At 42.8% G+C, this 15,880-nt stretch overlaps 1 protein-coding gene and 1 pseudogene across 10 annotated transcripts in view; one reads left to right on the top strand and one right to left on the bottom strand.

The window, feature by feature from the left end:
• The window catches only part of FOXN3 (forkhead box N3), a 192,042-nt gene that overhangs the window by 98,920 nt on the left and 77,242 nt on the right, over positions 1-15,880 (bottom strand). For all 8 annotated transcript variants that reach the window (XR_013980174.1, XM_080984504.1, XM_080984502.1 and 5 more), the window contains exon 3: positions 3,006-3,142. Coding sequence is in view for 7 of the 8 variants with exons in the window: in XM_080984504.1 (XP_080840630.1) it covers positions 3,006-3,142 (137 nt within the window). In the remaining variant the exon portion in view is untranslated. The remainder of the gene's footprint in view (positions 1-3,005; positions 3,143-15,880) is intronic.
• LOC308469956 (lysosomal enzyme trafficking factor pseudogene) overlaps positions 2,220-15,880 on the top strand; it is a 32,505-nt pseudogene continuing 18,844 nt past the window's right edge. Inside the window, exons 1-2 of one of the 2 annotated variants that reach the window (XR_013991479.1) lie at positions 2,220-2,427; positions 9,716-9,749. The product of XR_013991479.1 is annotated as a lysosomal enzyme trafficking factor pseudogene (transcript). The remainder of the gene's footprint in view (positions 2,428-9,715; positions 9,750-15,880) is intronic. The other variant, XR_013991468.1, reaches the window with a different exon arrangement.

The following is a 15,880-nucleotide window of genomic DNA, read 5'->3' as shown; positions in this document are numbered from 1 at the left end:
CTCTCTTTCCTTCCCTCCCTCCTCTGACACCCTCTTGCGTCTCTGCCTCCCAAAGGCTTGCATAGCTGTTTGTTGCAGCAGCCCTGGCTACAAGCTCCCCAGGCGAATGGTGCCTCTGGGGCTGGCCAGGGTGTGCTTCCCAGGCCCCTGTGGGGCAGTGTGAGGAGGCAGCTCTCTTTGGGGTAGAGGGGGCAGCTCAGAGACCAGGAGCGGTAGCTCTGAGTGCCCAGAGGACTCCCAAAGAGAGGGGGCTCCCAAAGAGAGGAGAGGAGGCTGAGGGAACACTCCACAAGGGAAGGTGTTTGGAAAAGGGCAAGGGGGGATATAACTGGGCTCCTGAGCCTCACAGGGTTGCCGCAGAAATAATGTAGTTGGTCTAGGGAGCCATGGATTCAAAAAGGTTGAAAACCCCTGCCCTAAACTGTTTCCTTCCCAGGTGGTCGTCATAAGAACTAGTGCCCTAACTTGCCTTTTTCCTCCTCCCTCTCCATCCCTTTCCCCTTGTATGTCATGTATTTTAGAATGTAAGCCTGAGCGCAAACCTGCCTATAGAACTCTGGAAACATTTTACTAAAGAGCAGGGCAAAAATGCTTGATCTCACTATTGCTGCTGCTACTAATAACGTCTAGGTAAAGGGACCCCTGACCATTAGGTCCAGTCGAGACCGACTCTGGGGTTGTGGCGCTCATCTCACTTTATTGGGCGAGGGAGCTGGCGTACAGCTTCCCGGTCATGTGGCCAGCATGACTAAGCCGCTTCTGGCGAACCACAGCAGCGCACGGAAACGCCGTTTACCTTCCTGCCAGAGTGGTAACTATTTATCTACTTGCACTTTGTGGTGCTTTTGAACTGCTAGGTGGGCAGGAGCAGGGACCGAGCAACGGGAGCTCACCCCGTCGCGGGGATTCGAACCGCCAACCTTCTGATCGGCAAGTCCTAGGCCCTGTGGTTTAACCCATAGCGCCACCCGCGTCCCAACTAATAATTTCTACCAAGGCATAAACCTCATTAAGTTCAATGGTGGCAAACATGAGATGGCAGCCTTAACCTCCAATATTCAACTTGCTACAGCTAGTATCAATTCCTTAGGCGCAGCTCTTCACCTCCTTCTGTCATCAGTGCTCAATCTCACATTCAGTACACCTTTTAGCAACAGACACCCTGGCAGTGAGAGCTCCCAGTGCTGCTGATCATAGATTAAAACAACAACAACAACAACAACCTGGTAGAATGTCTCTTATTATTATTATTTTCTTTAATCAGGAGGGTAAAAATGCTGCAAGTCCACTGTAGTTGCTATGTAGGGTTATCCGTTACCAAGGCAACAGCGTATATCTTAGTACTAATGGCCTGTCCTTTTGCCAGGCAACAGCCTTGTGATGCAACTGCACCTGTCTCAGCTATGCGTTGCTATGGAGACGTTCTAGTCGCTATGGTTACCATCACGCTAATCGCCTAGCAAGGGCAGACATACAGCCGTCTCCTGCAAAAGCCCAGCTGTTCCTCCCAATCTCTGCCTGAAGATTGATTGTCTGGGTCATGTGACGGAACGCGCGGATCAACACAGATGCACGAGAACCTCATTAACGTTACCAGAACGAAATTACTTTGCATGTTGCTGGCTTCTTAAAAGCAGGGAACTTGAGTGGAGGGGGGCAGAAAAGTATTGCACCACCCCCAAAATCCCCATCTAAATACACATTTAAAATTCCTTATCGGCTTTTAACATATATATCTGCAGCCAGGCAGGTGGGTGTAGCTTAGATCTAATTTGTGCAACAGGTAACACAAGTTTCTAAATCATTATTATTTATAAATTTGCCTATTGTTGTCCTACGTGCAGATGTGATTTGATCCTCCGTTTGTAGAAACAAATAATTCATTTCCCGAATGGTTGTTATGAAAAGCGGGCGGTTTGATACCCCGTAATTATCTCATACTTTCCCCTGAGTAGGACAAACAAGAAACAAACAATCACTGTTCAAGTACTGTACTTCCATTTTCCCCCTCCAATGACATTTCAAAGTCACCAGTCCTGGTTCACCTTTTTTACAAGATGAACAGGAGTGAGCTATGGCAACTAGGCATAACCATGCACAGACACACTCGCCTCACAGAGCAGGTAACCACAACAGCAAGGGAAGCTTCCTGTTACCTAGAAGCAAAAGTTTATATAGCTGCGTTGACAAAGCGATCTACCAAGTAGGGAGCTAGGAGGACAAAAAGCACCACCGACCTGCTTCCAAAGAGGTACACATCTATTCATGCAAGCAAAGAGGAAAACCCAGCCGGTTTCCTTTCCCTTTTAAAACTCCAGCTATGGCCCTGAGCACAAGCAGCTAGAATGTTTTTCAGAAACATCCAAAGGAGCACTGGAAACTTACAATGACAAACTGCAAATGAACAGGTCGGCTCCTCCAAAACCGGTAAGACATACTGCGGCTCTAACTGACGATTTAAGTACCAATAAGTTTAGGGAACTACCATGCTTTCTGCAGTTGCTGTAGTCCTTTATGGCAGGGAGTGGGGCAGAAGACAGACTGTGGTCTAATTTGTCTCCACTAGGCCACCAATGAGTTTCCAGCAGGCCACTGAGAACTAACGGGTTGCTGTGTTTCTTGCAAAAAAACAGTGAATTAGGTGGGTTTTGGTTTAAACCAGCAAAGGTGCATCCTGTGCTGTTAAGCGAGATTACATACCTGGGATCGCTTATCACAATTAGTTGTGCCTTAAAAGATCCCAAATATGCACAAGTCGATTGACCTGAGCTAAATTTACATACCAAGAGTGCATACTTTGGATCTTTCAACAGTTAAAGTACAACTAATTTGCGATAAGCGCAGTAATCGCCTTTGCTAGCCCATCAAGCAGAGGCATTCTAGTAAAAGCTAGACTACATAATGTTGTTAGGAGCCCTCCCCGATTTCTAGACCTTGCCTGATCCAGTATTTGAGATAAGACAAAAGCAGCTGCCCATGTTAAAATTATATTCAAGTTTTCTTACCTTTGATATGCCTGAGGAGACGCTGGAGGGGTGCTGAACACATGCGAATATGGGTGATAGGGGGTCTTTTTCAAAGCCTGGATAAGATTTTGTCTATATTCTGGGTCTATACACCATAAAGACCCTTTCCCAATACTCTGCAAAGGAGGATAAAAAAAAATATCATTTTAAATGACGTAAGTGTATCTCTAAGTTTTTCAGAAAACCGAGAATATTCCTTCCTGCTTATGAAGAACAACAGATCTCATTTTTTTGCTACAAATGCTAGTTTAGGTGCAGCTGTATTTCAGTTTTGATGTTTAGAAGGAATTGGGGCAGTCTGATATTGTATGTAAACTGTGAAAATAGCTACTACTGTGCTCTGTTCAGCAGTTTTCTAGAAATTCTCTCTCAGCACACATACCACATATTGAAATATCGTAATTATTCTTCACGGCCAAGTTGGAAGATAAATAAGCTTCGCAGACAAGAAACTAAAACTGTTATTCTCTTCTGGGTGCTGTAAAAGAAACTTGGAGGAAGGTGGGCTTAAGCTCCCTAAGCAACTTTTTTTAAAAAACTAAGTGTTCCTAATACCAAAAAGCATGAGTGCCACCTTACCACAAAAACTTAATCCCTCAACTCAACCTGCTATGTCTGGTTTACACCCAGCATAATAATTAAAATAAATCTGAATATATGAAGCCTAGGTTTCTGTTTGGGAGATCTAGAATTTCAGTTTTAGCCTGAGAGAATCGTAATCAGTTTAGCTTGTCTGCAACAGGTAAGGCTTAAACAAAATTTACTAGTTATTTTCAAGTTCAGAGGATTCCACTTCTATTCCCTTGCAACTGGTAATTATGGGTGGCATTCAACCAACTCGTCCTTGTCAGTGAAAACAGAACTTGGGAGCAGAATTACATGTGGAAGAGGGCAGGGAAGGGAAATTCTGTTGTGCAAGTGGAAGTCCTTGCACTAACAGAAAAAAATGCACTCTTGAGTGGCAGAAACAACATTGATTCAGGAACCAAGCACTGTGGGTTGTATCCCATGAAGTCCACCTCCTGTTAGTGCAAGGACTTCTGCTTGCACAACGGGGTCTGTGCTCGTTGCCCTAATCTTCTCTGAGGGGCACAATCAAAAAAATACCAGGATGGACAACACATCCTATCCCCATTTATTACACTACTGGGAATGTGCCCCCGTTATTAGAAGGAATTACAACTTTTCAGGGACTCCCAGATCAGGTCAGTCAGGAAGGTTTGCACAGGGAATGTTTCCCTTCCATCCCCAAATCCAATTACAATTCATACAGATGACTCTATCTTACTTTGGCAAGGCAACCATCCAAGCATTCCACTACAGGTAATGGCTCAGAGCATTGCTATTAAACCTATGTTTGAAATCAGTACTTAAAGAGCACCACTTTACAAGAAAACTAGAGTGAAACTAGAATAACCTGAAATGATGGGCTGTGCACTCAATAGCCATGTGAACTAGCAATGAGCCTATCTTAGCTGTTCTTCTTAAAGTTCACTTCTACTATAGCCATTCGTTTTTGTGATATCATACAAGGAATATAGCTGGTGAAAATTCCAAGACGCATCCAGGGTGGAAGAGACCTATGTGATTTGGTGAGGAGGAACACCTAGAATGCTACAGTAGCCTGGTTTCTTGTACAGCTTCAGCAGCCTATTAAATATTTGGCATGACAGTTAACACAGAAATATAGCAGGCAACTGGGGTAGGGTTTGCTATGTTGGGAGGGCTGATAAAAGGCTCCCAAAGCAGCTTACAAATAACCACAATGCAATGCAGTGCAGTGCAATGCAATACAATACAATAAAGTCAAGTCAGTCTGTGTCCCCTGGCTTACAATAAAAAGACACGGCACAAAAGGAAAATGGATTGAGAAGGAGGAAAGAAGTGAACCTGGGCTCACATCCTTAGTTACAAGTTGTTCTAATGACCAATATGGATGGGAATATTCAGGAGAGGAGACAGTATTAAAGCCTCTCAGAACCACTAATAAAAGCACAGATTTAAAAAGTATTTTAAAGGAATTTAAAATAACACATACATATATACATAAACATAGGTAGGAGGCTTACATGAAGAAGGGAAAGCAAAACAACTTACAGTCATACCTCGGGTCGCGAACGTGATCCATGCAGGGAGCACGTGCGCAACCCGCAGCATTCGCAACCCACAGTGCTGCAACTGCACACGCACACGACGCAATTCAGCGCATGTGCGTGACGTCATTTCGCGCTTCTGAGTGAGTGCCAAAACCCAGAAGTAACCCGTTCCGGTACTTCCGAGTTCGGTGCAGTCCGCAGTCCGCAACCCGAAAACGCACAACCCTCAGCATTCCTAACCTGAGGTATGACTGTATAGCCATTTTTTAAAAAATCATATATATTGAGATTTTATTTAAATGAACAATAAGGTTTTAATGATAAAGGGATCTAAGATTCCAAAAGAAATAAGCTCAGTGAGGAGCACCTTACAATGGTAGGAAAGGCCCTTGTTTAAAAAGGAAGCTAACAAGATGAGAAATTAATTCACAGCCTTTTTGAGTCTCTGTACTTACATGGAGAAAAATCCTAATCACTTTCAACTGAGTAAGTTAGTAGGGCTTCACTAAAAGGATGAGATGGCGGGCTCTGGTCCATGGGGTCATAAAGAGTCGGACACAACTAAACGACTAAACAACAACAAAAGGATGAGAATACAGAGAGTTTCTTAAAGGTGAAATATTGAAGGCACAAAGACAGATAATACTAACAAGAAAGAAAACTCTGAAGCATCTAAAGATGGCTGCATAAGGAGCTTGAGGATGAGCTGAATTTTTTTTTATTTTTTTTTAATGATCTTTATTAAGGTTTCCAATAAAAAGAACACATCAATAAAAAAATTAAAAAGAAAAAAGAAAAATACACAATTCAAAAATACACAATACATAATAAATAATAAAAAAAAAACCAAAAGCAAAAGACAAAAAAGAAAACAGTTAAAAATAATACCACCTTTTCATCACCATTTTTAAATTTACTTATTTTCTGGACCTCCTCATACCTCCCTCTTTTGTATTCCAGTTCAATTTGTTTGTCCAGCAGTTTCTTTCCCTCTTTTTTAATCCCAATCCTTAATCTTAATATAATATAACCTTAAATTTTTACCTCTTAAAAACCAAATTTCCATTTCCTTTAACTTTTTTTTTTAATCCTAATCCTGAAAATCTGAAAATCTGAAAATAATGAAGCCAGTCTCGCACTTTGTTTTTTAGTTTTTCAAAGCTCTGCAATTTCAGTCTATCTCCATCTTGTTCCAAAATTTCCCAATATTTCGGCCATTTGACCTCCATATTGAGCTTTTTCAAGGCTTTCGCTTCCATTGGTGACAGCCACCTTGGAGTTTTATTTTCTAATAAATCCTTATATCTTATCCAAACATTAAACAGCGCTTTCCTGACAATGTGGTTTTTAAATGCTTTATGTGCTTTGACCTTATCATACCACAGATATGCATGCCATCCAAATACATTATTAAAACCTTCTAGGTCCAAAATGTCAGTGTTTTCAAGAAGCAGCCATTCTTTCAACCAGCAAAAAGCTGCTGATTCATAATAAAGTTTAAGGTCTGGCAGGGCAAATCCACCTCTCTCCTTTTTTAAATTTTTTTAAAAAGAGTGTGTATAAGAAATGTGGGGGAAATGGGAAATCATGAAGGAAGAGTATGCACGAATATCCATTAGCTGCAGGGAGAAAGTCAGGTGGGCCAAAGCTCAGAATGAGCTCAGGTTCACAAGAGAGGTTGATAATAATAATAATAATAATAATAATAATAATAATAATAATAATAGGTTTCTTATGCTATGTTTGAAGCAAGAGGAAGGACAAGCAAGTAGTAGGTCCTATGCAGGGGAAAGATGGAGACAGAGAGAAGAGAGAACTGCTCAATACCTACTTTGCCTCTGTCTTCACTCAAAAGGAAAGCAGTGCTCTACCTGGTGATAACAGAATAAATTATGAAAGGAGGGAGCTGCAGCCCGAGACAGAAAAAGAGGTAGTAAGGGAACACCTGGTTACATACACTTCAGGTTACATACACTTCAGGTTACAGACTCTGCTAACCCAGAAATAGTACCTCAGGTTAAGAACGTTGCTTCAGGATGAGAACAGAAATCGCGCGGCGGCGGCGCAACAACAGCAGGAGGCCCCATTATCTAAAGTGGTGCTTCAGGTTAAGAACAGTTTCAGGTTAAGAACGGACCTCCGGAACAAATTAAGTACGTAGCCAGAGGTACACTATACTTTAAATGACTTCAAATCTCCAGGGCCTGATGAGCTGCACCCAAGGGTATTACTAAAGGAGCCTCTTTGAGAATTTTTGGGGAACAGATAAGGTCCTTGTGGACTGGAGGTGAGCAAATGTTGTTCCTATCTTCAAAAAGGGGGGAAAAGAAGACTCAGGTAACTATTAACCAGTCAGCTTGACATCAGTACCAGGAAAGGTCCTAGAACAGGTAATTCAACAGTTGGTCTGTGAGCACTTAGAAAAGGATGCTGTAATTACTAAGACCCAACATGGGTTTCTCTAAAACAGAGCTTTCCAAACATTTCATGTTGGTGACACACTTTTTAGACTTGTATCATTTCGTGACACAGTAATTTAGTTTTAGTAGCAAACTGAAGGTTAAACCAACCCCTTTCCTGCCCTGGGAGGAGCATGGGCAATGTTCATGTAACACACTTACACACTGCAGCTGACACACTAACGTGTCGCGACACACAGTTTGGAAAGCTCTGCTCTAAAATAAGCCGTGGCAGATGAAACTCATTTCTTTTCGATAGAGTTACAAGCTTGGTGGATCAAGGGAATGCTCGGATGCAGTGCATCTTGATTTCAGTAAGACTTTTGACAAAGTCTCCCATGGTATTCTTGCGGAGAAGCTGGCAAACTATGAGCTGCATTGCAGGGAGTTGGACTAGATGAGCCTCAGGGTCATAGAATCATAGAGTTGGAAGAGACCACAAGGGCCATCGAGTCCAACCCCCTGCCAAGCAGGAAACACCATCAGAGCACTCCTGACATATGGTTGTCAAGCCTCTGCTTAAAGACCTCCAAAGAAGGAGACTCCACCACACTCCTTGGCAGCAAATTCCACTGTCGAACAGCTCTTACTGTCAGTTGGGTCCCTTCCAACTCTACAATTCTATGACTCCATGAAAACGTGAAGCAGCCAAAAAAGGCTGATCACATACCAGAACTTCCAATAAAGAGAAAGTTTGCTCGATGTTACAGCCTTTTTCAGTTGAGAGCTGTCAGCGAGCTAAGAACAAAGTTCCAGGCTGAAATATCCTTATCCCAGTAGCAGAATGATTGATTACATGTGAGTTGTGAAATGCTAAAGGTTTTTTTTAAAGCAGACATTGACAATATTTTATTTGATATTGAAAAGGTGTGAAGAACACCCTGTGTGGTCCTTCAGGAAGAATAAAAACAACCCTTCACTTTTCCAAATCAATGGAGTTTAGACCAATCACTCAGTGATTGAATTTCCATCTTTCCAACATTTTGCATGATACTCCACCACACTTCGAAAACCGTAAGTCAACAGCATCTATGATAAAAAGTGAGGAAAGGGGTGGGAAGGAAGAGCCCTTTGATTACATTTGTCTCCAAGGCAACAAGTAGTGCCTATGGAGTGGATCAAGAACTCCACTTTTGCAACACAACGTTTCAAACTCCTTAAGCACATCACTGCAAGCCTTGCTACAGTCATTCATCCATTTGCTTTACTTGTCCTTCAAAGAAAACTGGTGCTGGTTGTTTTCTCGGTCACAGCTCCAAACTCACAAATAGCCACAGAAACATTTACTGGTCCACGTGTTTGAACTTTCTTAGTTGCCTGCATCCCTTTTTTTATTCATCTGAAGCAGGTAGTTACTTAAAAGAAGTTACAGGCAAACAGGTCTGTATAGCTTAGCATTGGCCACATCTGCACTCTACAATAAAAGCATCCTTAAGAATCCTGGGAGTGGTAGTTTGTTCAGGGTGCAGTGTGTTGTTAGGAAAGACACAGCCACCATTCTCAGAGTGGTTTAAAAATCAATCCCTCTTTGAAGGGAACTCTGGGTATTGTGGCTCTGTGAGGGAGATAGGGGGTCTCTTAACAAATTACAACTCCAACCGTTCTTTGGGGGAAGCCGGGCCTCTTAAAGTGGTATCATAGGTATCATAGTCCCCAAGGTATCAGGCTGACAGAAGGCCTGATGAAGCTCTGCTACCTGAGATGATTTGCCAAGCAGAAATGTCAGGGACTGAACCTGGGCCTTCCACATTCACGTATTTCTTTTACCGCTGAGCTACAAATTCCTTGGTACTACGCCTTTGCTTGGTCCCAGAAATGGCTGAACAATTTTGGGGAGCTTGCAACTCCACCAAAGTCAACTGAAACTTGAAATTCAATTTCACATTGAAATTCAATGTGGTATGATGGTTAAGACTGTAGGATAAGGTAAAATCCCAATCATTCATGAAACCCTCTTGGGTCAGTCCCTATGTCTTGGCCTAACCCACCTCACAGGGTTGTTACAACCATGTATTTGTCTGGGGCATACCTTGTACACCACCTTAAGCTCCTTAGAACAATGGTGGGTTATAGTGGTAAATAAATATATCTATTATGGTTAAGCTCCAATATTTTTATGTGATTTTTTTTTTAGCAAGTCTCCGGATCGAAGCACAAGTCACAGAATAGTAAGTGACTTTTTAATTTGATTTTTTTTTTAACAGCAAGTTACCTGAAAGGTATATCCTCTCAGATACAAGAGGGGAAGATTAAATTGCTGAGGTTCAAATTTTGTGCACAGTACACACACACAATCCATATGGAGCTGAACACAGACAGGTTATTGAATTAAGGACTAAGTTACTGTATTTGTTTCTGCACTGCAGGGGGTTGGACTAGATGACTCTTCATGGTCCCTACAATCCTATGATTCTATTGGGACCTTAACAGACAGTCTTACACCATATTTTCGTGCTATAAGACGCACCAGACAATAAGACGCACCTAGTTTTTGGAAGCGGAAACAAGAAAATAAATATTCTGAATCCCAGAAGCCAGGACAGCCAGCGGGATCGCAGCGCAGCGATCCCGCTGGCTGCCCTGGCTTATGGGATAGCCATGCGCAGCCTCTCCTGGGCAGGGGAAGCTGCACGTGGCTAAGCAAGAAGCCAGGGCAGCCAGCCGGATCGCAGCGCAGCGATCCCGCTGGCTGTCCTGGCTTATGGGAAAAGCCCCGAAGAGCCGCACACAGGCTCCACGTGGCTCTTTAGAGGGAGCGCTTAGCAGAGCCTCCCGTCTGCATTCGCTCCATAAGATGCACACACATTTCCCCTTACTTTTTAGCAGGGGAAAAGTGTGTCTTATAGAGCGAAAAATACGGTAGGTAACAAAGATCAATTTGAAAGTACCAGCTCTGTGTCAGAGTTGAGCATCTGTTGGGAACAAGAGGAAGGAGAGGCTACTTGATTCAGTCCTCCTCCACAAACAGGCATTGGAACTGCATTAGCAGCCCACAAACAGCCACAGGTTTCTGTGCACAATGCGCTCTGCGCAAGGTCCCTCCCCCTTTTAGCCCTGCACAGCATTCTTTAAGACGAGCAGAGTATACCCAGCAGGGTGACCCAAGCGTGCAAACTGGGCTGATTAACCTAAGACTGGCAGGAGTTAGCTGAATAATCCTAAGTAGCAAAATCATGCATGAAAAAAGAAATATGCAAGAAAATGTAAATTTATGGTCAGTTGGCATAATGTATACAAATTATATGAAGAACTGGGTCAGAATTTATATCACTTGGGATCAGAACTGTAATTTCTTTTTAACACATGGGCAAGAACACACAGCCCTGGTACAGAATGTTTAGGACCATGATGCTAACTTCAGATCTGCCTCAAGTTTACCCTTACACAATGAATCACCCTCAGCTGTCCCAGAAGATTATTATTACTAATTGCACTTATGACCTACCCAACTCAAGATGGTATGACCTTACAACAATCCTGCAAGGAAGTTTAGGACAAGAGATAGTGACTGGCCCAAACTTCATGGGTGAGTGGGGGATTTGAATCAGTGTCTTGCCAGTCATAGCCCAACCTGTTGACAACTATAGTATCTCATTCTCAGATTGGACAGGAACTGGCCATGCCTTAAGTAGAACAGGGCTTCAGACTTATATACTGTTTCCAGCATGGTTTGGGACCCATGGTACATATCTGCTTTAGCATGTAGGAATATTATGCGAGTCCTGGAGAAGTTCAGGAGACAGAAGAGCAACAATAGTTTGGTTTTATTCACTGAGAATCAAACAAAAGCACCAAATTGCAGAAAGACAGGTTAAAGCTATGATGCTAAGCACACTGCTTAAAATACCGTATTTTTCGCTCTATAACACGCACCAGACCATAACACGCACATAGTTTTTAGAGGAGGAAAACAAGAAAAAAAATATTCTAAACGAAATAGTGCATATATGATTTTTGTGGTTCATGCTGTGGCCACAGACATGTGATCTGACAGTGAGTTTGGAGTAGCCCAATGCAAAAATCCTGAGGAACCATGTAGATCCATGCTTTGTAACCACGGAGGAGGGAAGGAAGGGGAACCATGGATCCTCAGCAGATCCCCCCGTCACCCGCAGGCATTCACTCTATAACACGCACAGACATTTCCCCTTACTTTCTAGGAGGAAAAAAGTGAGTGTTATGGTGCAAAAAAATACGGTACGTTCCACTGACATTAAAGGAATTTACCCCCAAGTAAAACTTATTTAGCATCAGGCAGTATCTTTTAGATGTGCATCCTAACAATGGGTTCCACTTCAGATGGCAATAGCAAAATAATTTTGATGGGATCCTCAGTGCCACACACCCCTGCCCCCCAAAAGATGCCGAAACAGACAAAAGTGATCAGCCCCATGGAATATGATGTTTAAGCACAAAGTCACATATCGTTTCCTCTGTGGCTCTGCCAAATCCTCTTGGTATTACAGCTCCACATTATGCCTTTGCTACTTGAAATTTAGAGCTGGCAACCTCAAGAAGCTTGGCACCTTAACTACGTTTCTCTTGCCAGTTTGCATATGCTCAGAGAAATAATATTACAAATGTGAAATGCCCAGATGGTGAATTTAAGAAAGGGGGGGGGGATATTTTGCTACAATGATATATCACCCCCTCATCACCCCCCTTGCCCTGGTCTCTCAAACCTTTAAAAAGTTTTAGCTGAATCCCAAGGCCCTAAAAGGTGCTTCACATACCATATATATATATATATATATATATATATGGGTATAAGTTACAAACCTGTATTGTGTATGCTGCAGAATAACATCAGGAAGCTTTACAGCTCATTGTGGCTCCCAGCAGTATGTTTCAACAATGTAGGGAAGGTGCGCTTGAAAATATGTGAGCTTCAAAACATCACAGTTTTATCAAGCACATAATGCCAGTTGCCCACAGCTCCCCCCCCTTTTTTTTGAGAGTGGGGTCCACCTTTAACCCCAACCTCCTACAATCATGGAATTTACTGTCTATTTTTTTAACCGTTTAAAATATTTTTATCTCGCTACCTCATTACAATCATTGTTCAAAGTGGACCAAATGATGTAAAAAACATTTGGGGGGTTGGGTTGGGGGTTGGGCAGGGGAAGGCAGTTTTTAGAAAGAAATCAAGAGCAGCAAAGCCCCATCTGCAGAAAAGAAGGCTGTACGACAGCATCCTCCATCAGACCCTACGGACTGGGTCGTATGACACAGAAAGACAAACTACTGGTCCCTTTTAATCCTGAGCCATGCTGAGCTAAATCAAGGTTTGGGCTTAGCATGTTATTCAAACCAAGGCTTGTGGCTAAGCTCTCCTCCCTATCTACAAGGGGGTCACAGTTACTCATAGTTTAGCTTGCCATGTCATGCAAACCAGCCCACTGTAGAACAATGATATCCTTCTACTTCTCTCAACACTACCATTTTTCTGCATTACCTCCCCCACCTTACCTTTGTCCCCCCCCAAAAAGGGGGGGAACAAGAGAAAATGGATTCCAGGTGCAATTTAATGTAGGTTGGTCCATGTCCCAGTCTGGCACACCCAACACAGCAGCTGAAGAACTGAAAGCAAACCTAAAGTCCAACAGTCACAAACTCATTCAGCGCTCCTTCTCCGAAACCTATACAATTGGGTTGAAGCAATAAAGGCATGTCATATTGGTGTGGACAACCGCACACAGGGATTAATTTGTGCCAGATTTTCACCTACTCCAGAATCTGGTTTTTACTACTACATCCAGTAGTAATAGCTGATAAGTCAATTTCCTCTGCCAAACTTTACCTGCTTCCAAAATATTTTTGATCAAATGCTTACCTCCCTTCTCTGTCTCTGTCTCTGTCTCTCTCTCTCTCTCTCACACACACACACACAGTATTTTAACATCAAGCAATAGTAAGTATGCACATCTCTTTCAATCAAATTTAAAGAGTGTGTGCACATTAGGGTCAATGGTATAACTTCCCTATACAAATTTAACTATATTTGAAAGGCCACAAACAAATGTTGTATCAGCCTTCCTCCATTCTGTGTGCTCCAGATGTTTTGGCCTATAACTCCTATCATCTATGGCCACTGGCTTTGCTGGCTAGAACCAATGAAAGTTGTAGACCAGCTGGAGGGCTCCCGGTCTACCTGCTCCATCCTAAGCAAACTCTATGCTGATATAAAGCTCAACCCTACTTACAGAACTGTGTTTTATATTGGCTCCTAAGGCATTAACCCCCCCCCCCAAAAAAACTAGCTGATATTCTAACTTCTTAATTCAATGCATGCTCCACCCGCCATCTCCAGCACTCCGTGTCATAATGCCCTACAAGGAGGCATGAACTTCTGATTATCTGCGTGTTGTAGATATTGTCTCACAAGCCATTCAGCTAAGTGAAGCCATACTGTGCCTTCTGACTGACATTTTGGAAACCGGGCATCCAAAATTTTCATGGGTGTCTGCAGAACCGAAACACACATTTAATCATTAAAACAGAGCAGCCAGATGGATTATTCAGAGACGCTAACCACTTTGGTCCCCCATTGACTTCAGGCATTCAGCTGTGAAAATTTTGGCCATGCATCTGGTGATGGGAGCACATTAGAGGGTTGCTATGAGAACATGAATCCACTGGCAGAGCTTATTCACCATTCCAAGATTTTAAGGGAAGAGCCCCCTAATCGTATTGACTGCACCACAGCTGCCATAAAAGCTAACCTTACTGGCAAACCAAATCCAAAAAGGAGAGGGTGGGGAGTACAACTGAGAGCCATTAATAGGCCAAAAGTCAGCAGAGGATTACACCACTCTGCATTATTGCAGTCTTCCTTCATCTCAATTATGGAAAGACTTTCCCACTGAAGAAGAGTTTTCCCAATTTGCGAAGGCTTTTCCAATAACAATTTCACAAGAAATGCAACAACAGGGCTGTTCAGCCGCTCCTTTTAAAATAATAATAACAATATCCATTTTGTATCGAATTAAGACTTTCTGGGCAATGCGGCATGTAGGAAATTGTGGCTCTTGAATGCTTAAAGAAATGATGCCTTGAGCTTTTCAGCGCACCTGAGGCATGCAATAATCTCTCAGAAATGCACTTTGGGGAAGAAATGCTGGCTTAAATAATGCATCTGCTTTTCACTAAAGGAAAGGATGCGAAAACAGTTTTTTAAAAATAAAAAATAAGAATTACCAGAGTGGATTTGGGCTTCCTTCACTAGCATGTGCTGCAACTCATAGAAACACCAGCACTGGGGGGGGGGGGGGCAGCATTTCCGTCGGGCGGTAATTCAACAAATCAAGCCCACTGTGACCATTTATGTCTGGTTGTATCAGCAAAACCATGGCCCAAGGTTGCCAAGGGCAGAGAAGCTTTGCCACGTACAAAAGGGAACTTGTGCAGTGATGAACGCTCCTCTTAAAAGCCAGTGCTGTCCTACTGATTCTTAAAGAGGTGGGGGGGGGGAGCAAAACATGCTTTCCTTCCAGCAATCTCTTCCGCACTTGAGTTCCATCAGTCGAGCAAGAAAGAGATCTTTCATTCTGCGATGCCTTAAAAGCATGGGTGGGTGGGAGTAATGGGGGACCAGCATATCACAAACTGAATGGTACAATAATTTGGTACTGGACACTATAGAATGTAGGGTATATTTATTTATAAATTCACAACCTGATTTCCCACCATTTGTGAACCAATATCCAGTTTTTGCCAGTCAGCATGAAAGAGTTGCAGTTATCCTTTCTTTAGCGATATTTTGAATTTCGAATAGTCAAGTCGCCATCGTTTAGAATTTCTAAAATGTGAAGTTTCAAGCAACTTCTGCTTCTATAAACAGTAAACTGGGAAATCTACATTGGCAGCCTGTTAAGACAACAGAGTTTGGTACTGTTATGCTGAAGGCAACTGATCTGCAGTCTACAAACTACAGTCATACCTTGGTTTTCAAACAGTTTAGTTCTCAAACGTTTTGGCTCCCGAACACCGCAAACCTGGAAGTGACTGTTCCCATTTGCGAACTATTTTTGGAAGCCGAACGTGTGATGGGGCTTCCGATTTGCTGCAGGAGCTTCCTGCAGCCAATCAGAAGTCGAGTTTTGGTTTCCAAACATTTTGGAAGTCGAATGGACTTCCGGAATGGATTCCGTTCAACTTCCAAGGTACGACTGTATAGTACTTGCTTCCAAAGTACAGTGGTACCTCGGGATGCAAACAGGATCCGTTCCGGAGCCCCGTTTGCATCCCGAATGGAATGCAAGACGCGACGGTGCGTCTGCGTGTGTCACGTTCCGCTGCT

The sequence above is a fragment of the Podarcis pityusensis genome (genome assembly GCF_964106645.2).
Source record: "Podarcis pityusensis genome assembly, chromosome: 1".
In the NCBI taxonomy this organism is placed as follows: Eukaryota; Metazoa; Chordata; class Lepidosauria; order Squamata; family Lacertidae; genus Podarcis; species Podarcis pityusensis.
The sequence above is the reverse complement of the archived record's forward strand: the minus strand, read 5'-3'. Positions and strand labels throughout refer to the sequence as shown.